At 42.3% G+C, this 15,930-nt stretch overlaps 1 protein-coding gene across 1 annotated transcript; it reads left to right on the top strand.

The window, feature by feature from the left end:
* Positions 1–4,508: 4,508 nt before the first annotated feature.
* LOC139292885 (ly6/PLAUR domain-containing protein 1-like) lies at positions 4,509–15,713 on the top strand. Its single transcript, XM_070915284.1, has 3 exons — positions 4,509–4,557; positions 5,907–6,038; positions 15,472–15,713. Exons 1-3 carry the CDS (start codon positions 4,509–4,511, stop codon positions 15,711–15,713), a joined length of 423 nt encoding a protein of 140 aa, XP_070771385.1.
* The last annotated feature ends 217 nt before the right edge of the window (positions 15,714–15,930 follow it).

The following is a 15,930-nucleotide window of genomic DNA, read 5'->3' as shown; positions in this document are numbered from 1 at the left end:
CAAAAATAGTCTATATGTTTCCATCCAAACATCCATCCATTAGCTACACCCGTTTATCCTTTAGAGGGTTGTGGGGGTGCTGGAGCTGATCCCTGCTGTTCAGTTACACTTACATTTAAATCAATGTGGCCAATAAAGAATTATGACAAAACTGGCTACTGTGCTTTCCATAATAATGGTAGTAAAAAGAAATGTGAACCTCTGCTGTATTTTTAATGCACTTACACTACTTAAAAATCGTCATTAGTTTCCTTGAAAGGGGCTGATTTATGATAGATAACATTGTATTTGCAGCTTCAAAGAGCGCTGTGCTTTATCGCCTTATCTCTGACTGATGGTTAATTCTAGAAGAATAAAATGCAGATTCAACTTTTTTTTACCCCAAAAAAGTGGTAGTGGTGTAGTTCCTTTAAACAACCCTGAGTAGTGTCTGCAGGTCTTCCCTTCAGTCTCCATACAGCCTGTATGAAGCCTGTGAGGCAAAACCGAGGGCAATAACAGTCGTGAAATTATTGCTTATTGCTTGCCTTTCGCTTATTAATTGTTGTTCTGAGCGCAGGGTAATTACTGAAGGCGGCTTGTCAACATTTTTACCAACTCAGATCTTCCATCATCTGGACTCTGAGCAGCAATTACGCTCTTGTCCTTGAAGACAACAGAGAAACTTTTAAAAATTTCCCTTAACTGCAAATCAAGTCAGCAAACAGCCTCTCAGGAAGTATCAAGGTCCCTGTAACCTTGTGCAGTTTGAGCTGTCAGAGTAAATGCGTTAAGTCCTGGAGTCTCACTGTCTTTGACATAATGACTTCCTTTTGATTTATGGACACTAATTTAATAAGAAGCCATGCATTATGATCCTTTTCCAAAGACAAAAAAAAAGGTCTCATATTTCACTTGATTTTGGACGTTTTGTTCAAAAAGCTTTACTGCCACTTCTTAAGATGCTGGGCTCATTGTGTATGCGGCAGGCGTTTGTTTCTGATCTGATGGTCAGTCATCCTTGATTAGTGTTGCTGTTTTAAAAAGCTCTATGCATAATGCCTCCCAGTGAGCCATCAGTCATGTTATGACACTGTTACTCAGAAGCTGCCATAGAGAGAAACCACAGCTGGTGCACATTTAGCTAAACCCTCTCACTGCTGGTGCCTGACTAAAGAGTAAAGTAAAACTCTCAAATTAGGAATTTTAACCAGTCGGAACATTTTTCTCCCAAACTACTGAATCTTTTAATAATCTGACGGCTTCAATAGCTGCCCATAATGTCTTTTACTTTCATACCAGCAAGGTTTCACATTAATTATCATCCCGGACATCTCATTCCAGAGCAAAAAGCATCTTAGTCACCGCTGTAAATCTTCTCATCGCCTAAAATGTAATGTAAATGACCGTTAGCTCATTTAAAGTTGGACCAAAGTAGGGAATCATAACATTTAAGTGTGTCTTAATGTGTAATTATCCAAGTTCCAATTAAGCTGATTAGCGCAGTAAATCACAAACAACTTCTCCCCGGCCCCTAATTAAAACAGGTTGATCATGACAACTCTGAGTGGAACTAGTTTAGACGGAGGATTGAGACAGACTCAAATCTGCTCCTCTCGAGGCCGGCAAACAATGACAAAGCATAATGTGACCCTCCTTTGCTGCGGATCGGCAGTTTGCCCTCATCTGGGTTTGTTCCGCCCTGAAATCCTCTTTACTCTTCATGCAGCAGTGTGCCGGGAGGCGTAGTGAGGCATGCACAGTATGAATTAGAAAAGAACAGGTTGATACTGAGTGGTGTGGGTCTCAGCACTGAAGACCACAGGTTTCAGCACTATATGAAGTATTAGCCCACACTGTACAGCACTGAAGAGACTAATCCATCTCCTGAGTATCCAGCCTCAAGTGTTGCTGTTGGTGTTGTGAGTTTTTGAAAAGCCTTTGGAAAGTGCCTCACTTTCACAGAGCCTTATCACGAGCCTTTGGTGGCAGATGTTTGTGCCACATGCTGAGCCGGACCGCCGTGTGCCTCTCCATTTACCTCTGACTTATGATGCGTTTCACTGCCTGCAGTATATTCCCCCGGGCACATGTTGTTTCAAGTCTTGGTTTATGATTTGTTCATAAAAAGTAGCCGTTTGAGGGTCCCGCGGTACCACTTTGGTTAAATCATCCTGTGTTTGTTTCCACTGAGAGCACAGGACAATAAAGACCTGTGACTCGTGAACAGAAAACTGCAGTTTGGACGGGTTAAGTTAACTTTCGTCCAGTCGGACAAATCATGCACAATTCGGCTCTCGCATCACGCAGTTAGGATGTATTGCCTTAAACGAACAAAACTGCCTCTTACTTTGTCCCTGTCTTTATTACTTTTGATTTAAACAATCCTGCAGCCGGACAAGGACGTCATATTCAGCAAAACCCAGGATTTTTTTGTTTTGTTTTTTACATCTAATGCCAAATTCTTGCTTTGTACAATATCTGCACATGGCAACCACTGTATGGTTACGGTTGCTATGGCAAATAAACAGCATGGTTACGGTTAGGCAGCAGAAACCTAAAGTTGGGGAGAGATTACAGGTTACAGTTAATATTCTGGAGAGTACGGTCTAGACCTGCTCTATATGTAAAGTGTCATGGGTGTATAAATAAAAATGTAATTGAATTAATAAAACAACCTCAACCTTCACGCCCTTACTCTGCGCCCTGCTATATAAAGAGCACACTACTTCCTGGCATCATCTGATGTGGACATAACTGGTAAGGGATACCGGGCTGGATTTAAAAGATGATGCTGGTGATATTCTGTATTTTTCTTATTGTCATTGAATCCCATGAGCACACCCAAACCAACAACAAAGTATTGTCTGTATATTCAAATCCTGATTAATCATATTCCTCTGTGCCATAGAGCTCCATTGGTGTCCAAAAACTATGCGTTTAAATCAGTTCAGCTCTACAAAGGGTTAACCCCGCCATGTTGCCACTGGGTGAGAAATAGAGTTTGTATTGGAGTGCACTTTGAATCAGAAACAGCGCAGTGTGCTCAGTCAGAGGAGAGGGCTCGAGACAGTCCAGGTTGTGTGTCGCAGGCGCTTTGCCTTCTGTGATCTTAACGTTACGGGGCTGATATCAGATTAAACACGCTGGTTGTTCAGTGATAGGAAACACACGGCCGGTCAGAGTGGCCTTTTTTTAAGTTAAGGTGCGTCACTTAGCGGTTGTCAGTTCAGGTATCCGAGAGGGACGGACCTGTGTGCCGTATGTTGTCTCATTGAGCACAGCCTTCTGATGTAATTGGTAAAAAAAAAAGCGAGTTATCGTCTTAAGATATTGTTTAGAATTTATTTTTTGCCTAATGTATGCCCCCACCACTTACCAAATCAAACCTGCACCCCTGCACACACTGTAGTTTATTTGGACTCAATCCCACATACACCGTCCTGCTGCTGTAAATACTCAACGGAGTGCCAAATGTGTATTAATCCGCGAGTGAAAATAGTCCCCAGCAAATGCACTTTTTACTGCTGTTTGAGTAACGTTTGCTGAACACTGCAGTGCCCAGCAGGAAATGATTAAGCATTTTTATGTTTATATATAATATTTGTGAGGTGTTTTTAAAAACTTACCTCTTTAGTCGGAGCTAAAGAGCTCGGGGCTGAACGCCACCGACAGGGTAGGGGTGTGGAAAAGTACCGAGAGACAGACTGACACACTAGTTTCGTGTTGTTTGGATGTGCTCCTGATTGGAAAACAGACGAATTGTTTCGTTGGCGTTTATCTGGTCAGATCAAGGTTATAAGGTATAATACATTATCTGAACTATATGGTCATATAGATTTAGTTGCGTGTGTCGTCACGTGACACTTGATCTGTGCTCGGGAGCATTTGAGCCGGTTTGCTTGTACCTTTTGATTCTCACAATAAAGGTAAAATGAGACTTTCATGAGAAAAGTAAAGTGGGTAGATGCTGTTAAATTTACATAAAACTGAAGCACGGTAATAAAGTGATTTTCAGCACTGAGATGATTGATTGGGGACTTTGGAGGTCAAAAGCATTAAATCTGTACTGTCAGTTTATAGTCTCAAAAGTGATGAGCTATAAATAAAGCAGATAAAGATCCTGGAGTTATTTGGCTCTATAAAAAAGATTGAGGGTGGTCTGAGGTGAAATGAATGCATCTTAAGACATTTTCTTTATGACTTCTTGTGTGACTTGATTGATCCTAACGGTGAAGCATCAGCAGCGAATTCAACACAAATCTGATGTAAAATGCCCGCAGTAACATTAATACGACCACAGAGAAGAAACCAGGTTGAAGGTTCCTCAGCGCCACTTTCTGATCACGTGTTCCACAATACAGCCGTGTGTGCGCACGTGTGCGTGCGTCAGCGGCGGATAAGAGAGAGGTGAAGCATCGCGGGAGGCTCACCGTGCCGGGCTGCCAGCCGCTCCGTCTCTGCGTCTCGCTCAGACCCGGAGAACACCGGTCTCTCATGTTTCTGCTCGGAGGCGCACAACGCGGACCATGCGGCTGTTCACTGTCTCCACTCTGCTCCTGCTCTCCTTCAGCTCAGGTACGGACGCGCAGCTTTGCCCCCTCAACACTTCACGGGATTAAACGCGACTTTTTATCCTGTCGCCAAAACTTCCGAAGCCTCTTCTTTGGGTTTTTGGAGAAGGAGCGCGGCGATGTTTGGTGGAGTGGGAGACGCAGCGCGCACGGCTCGGAGAGATCCGCGCTGATCCTTTCTTTAAAGTTGAGCACATTTCTGATTTTGGCTTGTCATTATGATAACTAAAACTAAAAAAGAAAATTGGATTTGCTTAGATTAAAGTATCGGGTGCCACACGTTCACTATTGGCCCCCATACAGATTGTAGTCTCTGTAAGATCGCTGTGGCACTGCGCTCCTGCGCGTCCGAGACGACCCAGGTAAGTTTTAAGACCGCAGATCAACACTGTAGAGCCCAGCCAGACTCCTCTTAAAGCGGTGAAATGTCTGCCTGAATCTGACCTCTTATCAGTACCATTATCCACACTAACCGCACGTGGAGAGGAGCGTTTTCTCTGATCAGTCTCGCGCAGCGCTGGAAGATCATCCTTTACTTGAGTAAAAGTACCAATTCAACAACGTCAAAACACTCCACTACAAATAAGAGTGGTGGAGTGAAAGATGACAATATTTCGCTCTGAAATCTGGCGGAGTAGAAGATAAAATGGAAATACCCACGAAGTACCTCACAACTGTGCTTAAGTTGTACTTATACTGACAATATTTACCATTTGATCATTTTGTGCGTAAAATCTGATCTTCTTGTCAGCAACATGTTTAATTCTGCAACATTCACTATCATATCCGATGTGTGACCCTTGATGTGGTCTGGGGGGAGGGGGGGGGGGGGTGAATGTCACTGCAGTCAGAACTGGTGGGTCAAAATAACCGATCAATGTATTCATGACTTGAGATCATTTCTGGTGGAAAACAGTTTCTGAATAAATGAGTGTTTTGAAGGACACTCAGGAAAGCATGAACAAATCAGCCGTACGGACGAGACAGTGAAATATCAGCTATCACAGCAAGACGTGATGAAATGTTGCAACATGCTGCTAGAATAAATGTACCAGCAGCAACTCAAACGCAGCTAAATTATTGAGCGTGTCTGTCACTTCAATTTGAAATGGTCGGAGGGCAAGAAACCGAGTGTCAGGATATTCACCCAGATGACGCTGAAATTCACTCTGAGATGAAACTCTCCAAATGATTCTTTATTTATGATACCAGAGAAAATAAATGGAGCAGTTAAATGAAAAATGAGCCAGTGTTTTGGTTGGCTGTGAGGGTGGTGGTGGTGGTGGTGGAGGCCATTTAACCTGCTGAAAGTGATGTAATGAAAATACACTAAATGGACTGTGCGTGTTGCAGGGCTGGCTCTGCAGATTCAGTGCTACCAGTGCGAGGAGATGACACACGACTGCTCCACGCCAGAGTTCATCGTCAACTGCACCGTGAACGTGCAGGACATGTGCCAGAAGGAGGTCCTGGTGAAGGACGACGGTGAGTCCACCTCCGGGACAGCTCGTTCCCGCCGCTCTACTGTCGCAAACGCGCCTTCATCCCTGTAGACCCCAGTAGAATCCGGACAGCGCGGCCTCAATCCAAGAACAGCAGATTAGATTTTGGTGGTGATTTGGATCTGTGAATCGAGGGAGTTGATTTAGAACCTGAAGAGGCGTGAAATCAATGTAGCTTAAAAGGTGTAGGTGATGTGGAGTGATGTCTGACTGTGGAAAACTGTTCAGGGTGTCACTCTCTGAGTGCCGTCTAGTTGATGGTGAGCAGGATTAGTCTGTTTGTACCGTGCAGTCTCACAGCATCATCATGCACTGAGCATTGTGTTGCTCGGGTTCTATTTTCTGAATCTATGATGATATATTATCATGTTTCTCATCAAAAAGGTGTTTTGAAATGACGCCAAGCAAACTGTCTGAATGGCTGGCATGTTTGAAGTATCCTCTAACACAAAGACAACACAGCCAGAAGCCCGTCCTTCTGCTGTGAGCAGCAATCACATCACGACCGTGGGTAGTGTGAAAGGAGTCGCAGCGATGAACCCACAGATACACAGTTTATTTTAGCGTCTTTCAGCTCGTTGTTTTTGTTTTTTACGACCTACAACTTTCCTGTTTTGGTTCACTGTCACCGCTTTAATGAACCTGGTCTCCAGACCAAAGTTAGCAACAAGCTGTTTAACATTAACATAGAAAATGTAGCTTTTTCTCACAGCAAAGCAGAGCTAAAAGGAACATGGATGGACTTACTTCTGTTGGGTTGCTAGAAACATGAAAAAACGAATGCCTGTTGCACTGCCCCCAAGTGGCCAAAATCTGTCAATACAGTTCACATTTGAGTCAGAGGATCACCAAAGTCATTATGATACATCTCATGGGAACCAGTAATGTCTGTACAAAATTCTAATTCAATTAATCTGGTAGATTTTGAAATATTTTATAACAAATATCGATGACAGAACATTTTGCGCTGCTGGTGGCATTAGATGACCAGTCAGGGGGGCACTGAGGTCAGTAGGATTCATCCTCTGGGCATCATGAATGTCAGCACACAATTTTATTGCAATCCATCCAATAGTTATTGAGATATTTCAGTCTGGACCAAAGCGGTGGACTGATGCCGGCTAAAGAAGAATATAGGCTGATACATTATTATCAGATTTTTAAAGTCATAAATATTCGTATTGGCCTCAGAGAATCCAGTATCCAGTATCAGTTGGGCTCAGTATAATGGAAAGACAAACCTTCCATCTATTTGCTGTGGCCTGTTTGTCTTTGACCTTCAGTCCCCAAAAGACGATTGTCCTTCACATGTCTGGCCTGAAAGATTCATGGTTCTGAATGCTTTTCAGGGCCAGAACGCCAGTATCTTTTAAACAGTTCGTACACATGCACAGGAACCAGTTTTCAGAGCCATTAAAACCACACGTTTCAGTGCGTGGACAACATCATTTGCCTGGTGTGGTATTAAGGCAGGTGTAAATATCTGCCATACCTGAAAAGATGTTTTGAAATCAGCCAATGGAAGAGATTTAAAGTGATCCACCTGGATTTTCTCAGATTTGGTTGACATGTTCTGCAGCTGCTGTCTTTTACATTCACCGAGTCACATGGCTTTTGTCTTGTGCACATAATTTTCTCTTATTCAGAGAGATTTAGAGGAAGATTTATAACCTCTGAGCATGCAGGCTGGAAGAAATTCTGTGCACGTCTGAAACTCTGCTCTACTCTTTAAGTTTTATTTGAGTTTGCAGGTTTTGGGGTTTTGCGGTGTAATGCTGCCGTTTTAGTAATGAATAATGTGTGTCTGCTGTGTTTATGTGCCTGTTTGCTGCAGGTGGTTAGAACCCAGACACTAAAGGTCACTCTTGCGCCCCCCAGGTCTGCTTCCTTTTCACATCCAGCGAAATTGTCTCTCCACTGCTGATGAGCAAAAGCAATAAGCTCCTGTCTTTGGAAATGTGGTTCCCAATCCAAAGGGCAGGCACGCTGCACTATAGAGTCGACAGTTCTTTAATAAGAAAATTTCCGCATGAATGCTCATGTACATCCCGGCCTTTATCTCGCAGTGTTATCATTATTGCTGCTCTGCATAAAAAGGAAGGCCTCAGACACTCAACTGTCCGCACCTTATCGCTATTTGAAATGCAATAGATACATTCACAATTGCACTGCCACCTCTGTGCAATGTGCTTAAGTGATAAGAATAAAAGTCGGTGTTGGCCCTGTGATTGCCTCTACAAGCCTGTGACATTGCATGCAGCTCTGTAATCTAGATGTAAAGGATGTAGAAACCCTAATGTATGTCCTCAATTGGGTTATTTTCTGTCTCCTGACTCGAAGATTAGTCCTTGTGTATCTGGAGGAGGTTGCAATCCATCTCCAGCAGAAAAAGAGGCTGGCTGGAAGAACTTCATGCTGTCGCTCGAAGACCGAAAATCTCTGTCAAACCACCAAGAGTAGAGAGAGACACATGCAGAACCTCCATTCAGATGATGGCTGTTTTTCCACTGGGCAGCATGAGACAAGCCTGGCTTCCTGTCCGAACCCATCTTCTATGACTATCATCATCGTTCCCCTCTGATTACGTCTTGAGAAATGATAGAAATGATAGAAAGCTTTTACCTTGCTGAGGACCGTTCCTCTCCCACTGTCTTTAAAGGAGGGATGATTGCCACGCTCCAGCAGGCCACCTTTCATTTCAATGTCCTCTGCCCTTTGTTTTTTAAAGGGGTGGGAGGAAGATGTACTTTTTTCAGAGGCTATTTTCAAGGGACCATGACTAAATGAATGTAATGATACACACCGACAAAGTACGGGATTAGAGTTTGCTGTAATAATTTAGAAGTTTATAATGGATAAATTATTTGTGCAACAAAGATGTAATACCTTTTGATTTGAGAATAATATTTTAAAAGCTGCACTAATCAATATTTTTATGTCAATAATAGATCAAATGACTATGTGTAATGTGATAGAGGTTGCCCACAGAGAATTATCACCCAGCTCCCCTCAGCTCTGTAGAGCTTTAGCATCTTTCAGTCCATTGTTTTGGCTCAAAATTGACTGTTTGCTTCATTGTAAGACACCAGCTGGTGGACGTGGTGGAGCATTTAGCAGCTAAATGGTAAATGGTCTTCACTTATATAGTGTATATATATATATATATATATATATATATATAGTATACTTTTACAGATCGGGTCTCAGCAAGGCGATGACCTCCATCGGGAGCAACGTAGGGATCAGTGTCTTGCTCACACTTCCACATGTGGACGAGGAGGAACCGGAGATTTTCTTATTAAAGAACTGTCGATTCTACTGCCCTTTGGATTGGGAACCACATTTCCAAAGACAGGAGCTTATTGCTCATCAGCAGTGGAGAGACAATTTCGCTGGATGTGAAAACGAAGCAGACCTGGGGGGCGCAAGAGTGACCTTTAGTGTCTGAGTCTAACCACCTGCAGCAAACAGGCACATAAACACAGCAGAGACACATTATTTATTACTAAAACGGCAGCATTACACTGCGAACCGCCACCATGCCGCCCGCTAAAGAAACAGACATTTTTCTCAGGGGGTGGAGACCAAAACAGAGCTAAAAGATGAACACACACACACTCCAAATGAACGATAATGTTGCTAATTTAGCTTCTGTCATGTTGAATAATGCATGTACGTATCTTCACTAGCTTGTTGCTAACTTTGCATGTCTGCTGTTGTTCATTGATTAGCACCAATTTCATAAACAGGTTGATGAGACAGAGTGAATACACCATAACCAAAAAAAGTTTTTTGGCAATTTTCATGGATCACAAATTCTGTGACAGCAGCAACGTCCTAACAAGCACCATCCCAGAGGTTTTGGAAAGGGTGCAATGAGCAGAAAGTCTTTAGGAAGCGCTCAGGAAGTCAGGTGACGTAGTATAAAAAGCAGCAAAGTCAACAGGGGATGAAGGCTGTGGTGAATGAATGGGTCAAACACAAGACTTTCATCCAGGTGTTCAATTCCCATGTGAGGCTAATTTTGACAACTTTTCTTATTATTTCTTAATTGTTTCTTAATTCTTTATTAGTTTAATTTTTCTGTCGCAGTTTGGTTAGGTTTAAGCAACAAAACTACTTGGTTAGGTTTAGGAAAAGATCCTGGTTTGGGTTAAAATAATAAGTCAACGCTGAACTTCTACTTTTGGTGCCTAAAACTAACCAAACTAGATTCACAGTGTTAACGTTTCTGCCTTTCTGCCAGAAAGCCTTGAAGGCAAACTTCCCACCAGCAAATGCAAACACGCAGTTAGCTAGGTTGACAAATAACTAGAGAGTAGGTACTCTACCTCCTGCGGAGAGAGCAATGCTAACTGATAGCTTCATGATACTGTACAAGACTGCCTTGAAATAAATGCTTAATGTCATACAGAGGAATGTGTCACAGTTGCCGTCTGCCTTCGTCTCTCCCACGGTTTGTCTTCGCTCTGAAGAAGTAAAATTGTCACAGTATCCACAGAGACAGCGACCTAAGTGGAGCAGTGAAGACAAGACAAATAATCGTGATGATCCTCCCCAGATTCCTCTGAAAGACAGTCTGAGGATCAAACAATAGTGCTTGATGTGTCACAGCGCAGCGCGTCTGGCAGGTGACGCTGATGAAAGTTGATAAATAGCATCTTATTAGCTGAAAATTAGATTGTTTTTTGTCATCGAGTCTTAGGATAGTTCACTACAGATATGAGTGAAGTGAGTGGACCTGAAGCTTGATTTCACCATCTGAAACCACCGCATCTCATCTCATCACCACGCTGCTCTTCATGTTAAACAGCTGACAGAACAACAAAGAGCAGCATGGAAACAAGCGCCGGCTGCGCTCCTGCCTTCCCGATTTCATGGCTTATCTAAATTAGCTCTTGCAATTCACAAAAGTCAATTTACTGTATCAGGGAAAGGGAAATGAGAATGTGGTTAGTCACAGCAGTTTACATTCATTTGGTTAAATAGAGAGACTGCACACGGCTGCTGAAGTTGGTGTGATTCTGTGTTTATGTAAAAGAGCATTTCATGGACTTTAGTTTTGTCTGGATGCTCAAGGTTTTTCTAAAGTGCGGAAAACTGTTAAATATATATATATATGAATATATATATTTTGGGCACATCATTGTGCTGCTGTTTTGGTGATTAATTCAATCACAAGTACTTAGAACTTGATAACTTTTATTTTCTGGTGAAATTCAGGATTTTATCACCAAAAATACCTGCAATCAATTTTCTTGTCCCCACTGAGCATTTATCTGGGTGACATCTTTACGTTGGCTCATATAACAACTGCCGTCTCATTTCACTGCTGAGTCATGTTTGATTTAGATGGATAATAAACCCCACAGGGCAGACTAGTACACGTCCAACATACACCCAAGACACAGTTTGAGCTCCCCCCCCCCCTTGTGTCGAGCACAGTCCCGTCACTGTTACGAACTTTTGGCCATTAGATGGGGGGACGGCACGTCCCAGGCAAATTTACATTGAGCCGGTTTTAGTTTTGGCAAAACCACAAAAGTACAACCAGTGTCGGTGATTGCTTGACTTATTTGGTTAAAATCTAATTTAGAAGAGCAATCAAAGGAGCTCCAGACTCTTGGACATATTGGACTGCTCCCTCTTCCCTGTGCAGCCGACCATGCTGATTCTCATTAAGCCAAAGTGTGAAAGTCCTCTCAGCGCTCCGAATTTGATAAGAAATTTCACCCTTTTCCCCATAAATTAACTCAACAGCATAAATGAGATTGAAGTGCCGAATCGAACATTATAAAGTGTTTCCCTGTTGTGCTGTCTGAGATTCACTGTGGTGAATGCATATATTGTCCATGCTCATAACTGGTACGTATGGAATATAATCACCATGTATCAGAGTGTGTGATGTCTGAATTTCAATTACAACAGTTCTCCTGGCAATGCGTAATCTCAAGGTAATGAATCACATATTCGACAATTAACGTCATAATCTAATTAGTTTTACACCTGAAAAAGAGCCCTTTGTGATCTGCAATAGACTTTGACTTTGTCTCTTTAACTTTTCCATGAAATAGGATGTCAGAAAAAAACTAAATCGATATGTTGCACCGCTGAAACAGAGCACAGTTGCTGAAGAATGGTTGAACAGCAGCAGGAGAGAGGTGTTGCCTGAGCTCCTCCTCACAGCTTCAGCATTGTATTTAAAGTGCTGCACCGTCCTGACACTCTAATCTGCGGGGACAGCTCCAGTCTATTTGTGGATGCGCTGTGAAAGGAATATTTCACTTTGGTGGTACATTGTTATTTCCGGTGTACACCCTTTGAATGAGTTCTTGTCAATATGACAGTGTGGAATAAAACTGTTTTTTTTTTTACCTCTGAGGACGTGTTTGAGGCAGATGTTCCTCCACTCTTACTGAAGCACACATGCTAAACAGGAGAGGATTCATCTCTGCATGTGCTGATGTGAAAATGTGATAAGCCTCAGGCCAAAGTATTTTTAAATATACACGGCTTTCATATACCGTCAGTGTTGTAATAATACATAATGAATAAATAGAAGAACCAAGGTAACATTTCAAAGTCGTCCAAACAAATGGATGTGAACAGACTGAGAGGTAAATCATTCGTCTCGGCAGGAATTGCGATAAAGATGTTTTGATCCAAACCTTTCTCTCATCTGTCAATTATTACATATTCCTTTAAGTTCAAATGGAGCTAAGTGTTTCAAATAGAAAGTAATTGGCATCAGTTGGCTGCAAGTCTCTGCTCCATGTCCTCCTTTCCCTTGTTTGTTGTAGACATCCCAGCTCCGACTGATGAATCCTGAAAGACATGAAAGACTGTAGAACTCCTCGAGCAGCAGCCAGACTGAGGGCCTTTGACTTTTCATTGGTTAAAAGCTGTGCTGGATACATTTGTGCTGAAGTTCCTCTTTATTAGAAACAACATGTTAAATATGTTTGTGTAAATCCACTTCACAAAGTGCGCACTTTGGCTACGATACTCCAAAAATGTATAAACAATTAAAACACACAGATCGTAAGTTACAGCTGAAACTAATCAGTGTGAAAGAAACTCGAGAAACATTTACATATTTACATGTTTTAAACAAACATTAAGTGTGCTCACTTCATTGCAGGTGCAAACACTGTAAACAGGTTAAAACGTCTGAAAAGATTAGTTGTTTATATGTATCTCAAATGCTAACAATGCGTTGCAGTGAAGCACTTCTAGTAGCTGAAGTGTCAGTTGAAACTTAAACACTTAAAGGTTTGTGAAGTGTCTTTTGAAGCGTCATCTCTCAAAGCATTTCAATTTTAAGCCCTGTAGTCCGTCTGTATGAAAGCCCTTTAGTAGTTGAACACAAATTTGAAGGATAAGAGATGGAAGTGCCAGTTGTTATGTAAACAGTGACAACTGTTAAAATGTCACTTGAAGTGTTTGAGCTGTCAGTGGAAGAGTAGTTTTTTTGTTGAAATGCCACGTGTCGAAGTGTAACACTGAAGGCAAGTGTTAGTTAAAGAGTAAGTGATGAAAGCACTTAAGTTATCGGTTTAAATTCAGAAATGAAAGCAGTTAAAACATCAGCTGCGTCAGAGATAGCTGAAGTGTGTGCACTGTGAGTAGTTGAAGTGTCCGGAAGTTTAAGAGCTGGATGTCACCCCCTCTGGTTCTGCGTAACACACACCAATGTAAGAATCTGAGAAAAAAAGTATGAAAGGTATAAAAGAGATGAACTAATGTGATCAAATTCAAAGAGGGGGCTGGTTTAAAGTTTAAATTCAGTTTCTAGGAAAGTAGGAAAGTATAAATGAGTGTGCTAAAGTTGAAGAGGAGTTGTTGAAGGCGCTGGAGGCGAGCACACTAATAAATAGCCCATGTGATTGGCAAGTGATTGTTTGAGGCGAGAAAAACCATCAAATCTTCATTCTCTGTCAGTAACACTTCCCACTTTTACTACACCTCATTTTCCACTGACTGCCTGTGTTCTCGCTATTTTCCAATTACTGCCCGAGATAAAAACCAACAGATTATATAACCACTTACCACCGCAGGATTTTTCTTGACTTATTTGTCCCACAGGTTTCTTCTTGAGTTGTCTTCATAACATCAACAGCCATTTTAAGGTCTGAGTAGAAAATGGCGGAGCTCCTCAGAAGTGTCTGCCATCATTTAGTCTGGCAGCTAAAAGTGGAGCTGTGAACACGGCGTGAGTCAGGTTTTTAATCTGCAGGCTTTGTGAGATGATGGGACATTTCCTTCCAGAGCTTTGCAACATTTCACACTGTGTTTTCTGCTCTGTTTCTGGGATCTCCACTGATATTTGCAGTATATAAGACATGGGAGGATGCACAATTTAAATGAACGCGCAGCTCTTAAGGTGTTACTATGCCTGTATGTGTTGCACTCGGGTGGGGAGAGGAGTGACACATTACAAGGGTGACTGGAAGTTCATCTGCCCACATCTACATTTGTTTGAAGGGAAATGTCAGCCAAATGTTAAGGCCTCCCTGAACTAATCTCACAAACAACTTTGACATGTTCCAACAAGCCTTTCAAGTAAATTATAGCGCAAAATAGGCAAATAAAAGTTTTATATATATATACTGTTTCGCTGGCATCCCAACCAAACTTCATTGTGATGTGGATTATAGCTGGTGGAGATAAGTCAGCTGTTCTGAGATGGGTGCTTTTCAGAAGAGCTTAATATAGCTTTAGGGTGTTTTGGGGATTTTCCTTTCACCAAACTATACAGAACCCTCACATTCATTTTTGCACTCACAGATTTACTGTAAATAGGACAGAGTTGGTGTCTCGGGGGCCGGTGGGGATACGATTTTTATTCACAGAAACTAAGCCTTTAGGTTTTGGAACTCTTTATGGTGGGTGGAAAAGGTTCACAGATGTATGTGTCAGGGTCAAATCAGGAACGCACTGATAATTAATAAATAGCAAGGTAGAAGCAGAATAATGATATCAAGGTGTGAACACCTGAGACTAAACTTCTGTATCTCTGAGATCTTTAGCAACATGCTAAAACTAAGAAACGCAGTGAGAAGAGACGACTGAGAGCACCCGTTAAAAAGCAAGAGGGGCTGTAGTTTTCCTTCAGTCATGGACTAATTAGACTAGACACTGACGCTGACAATTTTATGCAAATCTTTTAGGGCCACAGAGGAGAGCTAAGTGTTATGACTGCAAAAGGAGCATTAGCCTAATTATACAGAGATGATGAGATGTCTCCCTTTAAGTTGGGTTCCCCTCGATGAAAGAATAGATCCTATTTATCATTAATTACATGCCCCCATCTCACTGTTTCTGTCTTTGTTCCCACTCTCTCTCTCACACACACACACACACCCTCTGATTCTCTTAATACGAGCCTAATGCATCCATGTCTGTCCTTGTTTCAGGGATACACTACCGCAAGTCCTGCGCCTCGTCAGGAGCCTGTCTCATCGCTTCTTCTGGTTACCAGCAGTTCTGCACCGGCAAGCTGAACTCGGTGTGCATCACCTGCTGCAACACGCCGCTGTGTAACGGACCCCGCCAGAAGAAACGACCCCAATCGTCCGCCGCCATCACCCTGGTCACGCCGCAGCTCCCCGTGTTTTCCCTCTACATCCTCCTCCTCCTGCCCCCCGCCCTGTGCTGACAGACTTTCACACACTGAGTTAAAATGTGCGTTGACAACGTCCCAGCGGAGACAACATGAACTGGAACTGTATTAAGTGAGACAGTGAGGAGTACATGCTTTGAAATGTATATTCTTTAAGGCGTGTGGAAGCTTTGTACAGTATTTGTTCTCTCGACTCCTTGGCTTTCTGTCGCAGCTCCCCTCCAAAGTTCACAAGGTCAAAAAAAACAAAAAA

Source organism: Enoplosus armatus, chromosome 11 (genome assembly GCF_043641665.1).
Source record: "Enoplosus armatus isolate fEnoArm2 chromosome 11, fEnoArm2.hap1, whole genome shotgun sequence".
Classification (NCBI taxonomy): domain Eukaryota; kingdom Metazoa; phylum Chordata; class Actinopteri; order Centrarchiformes; family Enoplosidae; genus Enoplosus; species Enoplosus armatus.
The sequence above is the reverse complement of the archived record's forward strand: the minus strand, read 5'-3'. Positions and strand labels throughout refer to the sequence as shown.

Excerpts from the sequence above, each read along its gene's own strand:
- LOC139292885 (XM_070915284.1), top strand. The coding sequence starts at position 4,509 with ATGCGGCTGTTCACTGTCTCCACTCTGCTCCTGCTCTCCTTCAGCTCA. Across the intron at positions 4,558-5,906 it reads CCTGCTCTCCTTCAGCTCAG|GGCTGGCTCTGCAGATTCAG; the intron begins GTACGGACGCGC and ends TGCGTGTTGCAG. Across the intron at positions 6,039-15,471 it reads GGTCCTGGTGAAGGACGACG|GGATACACTACCGCAAGTCC; the intron begins GTGAGTCCACCT and ends TCCTTGTTTCAG.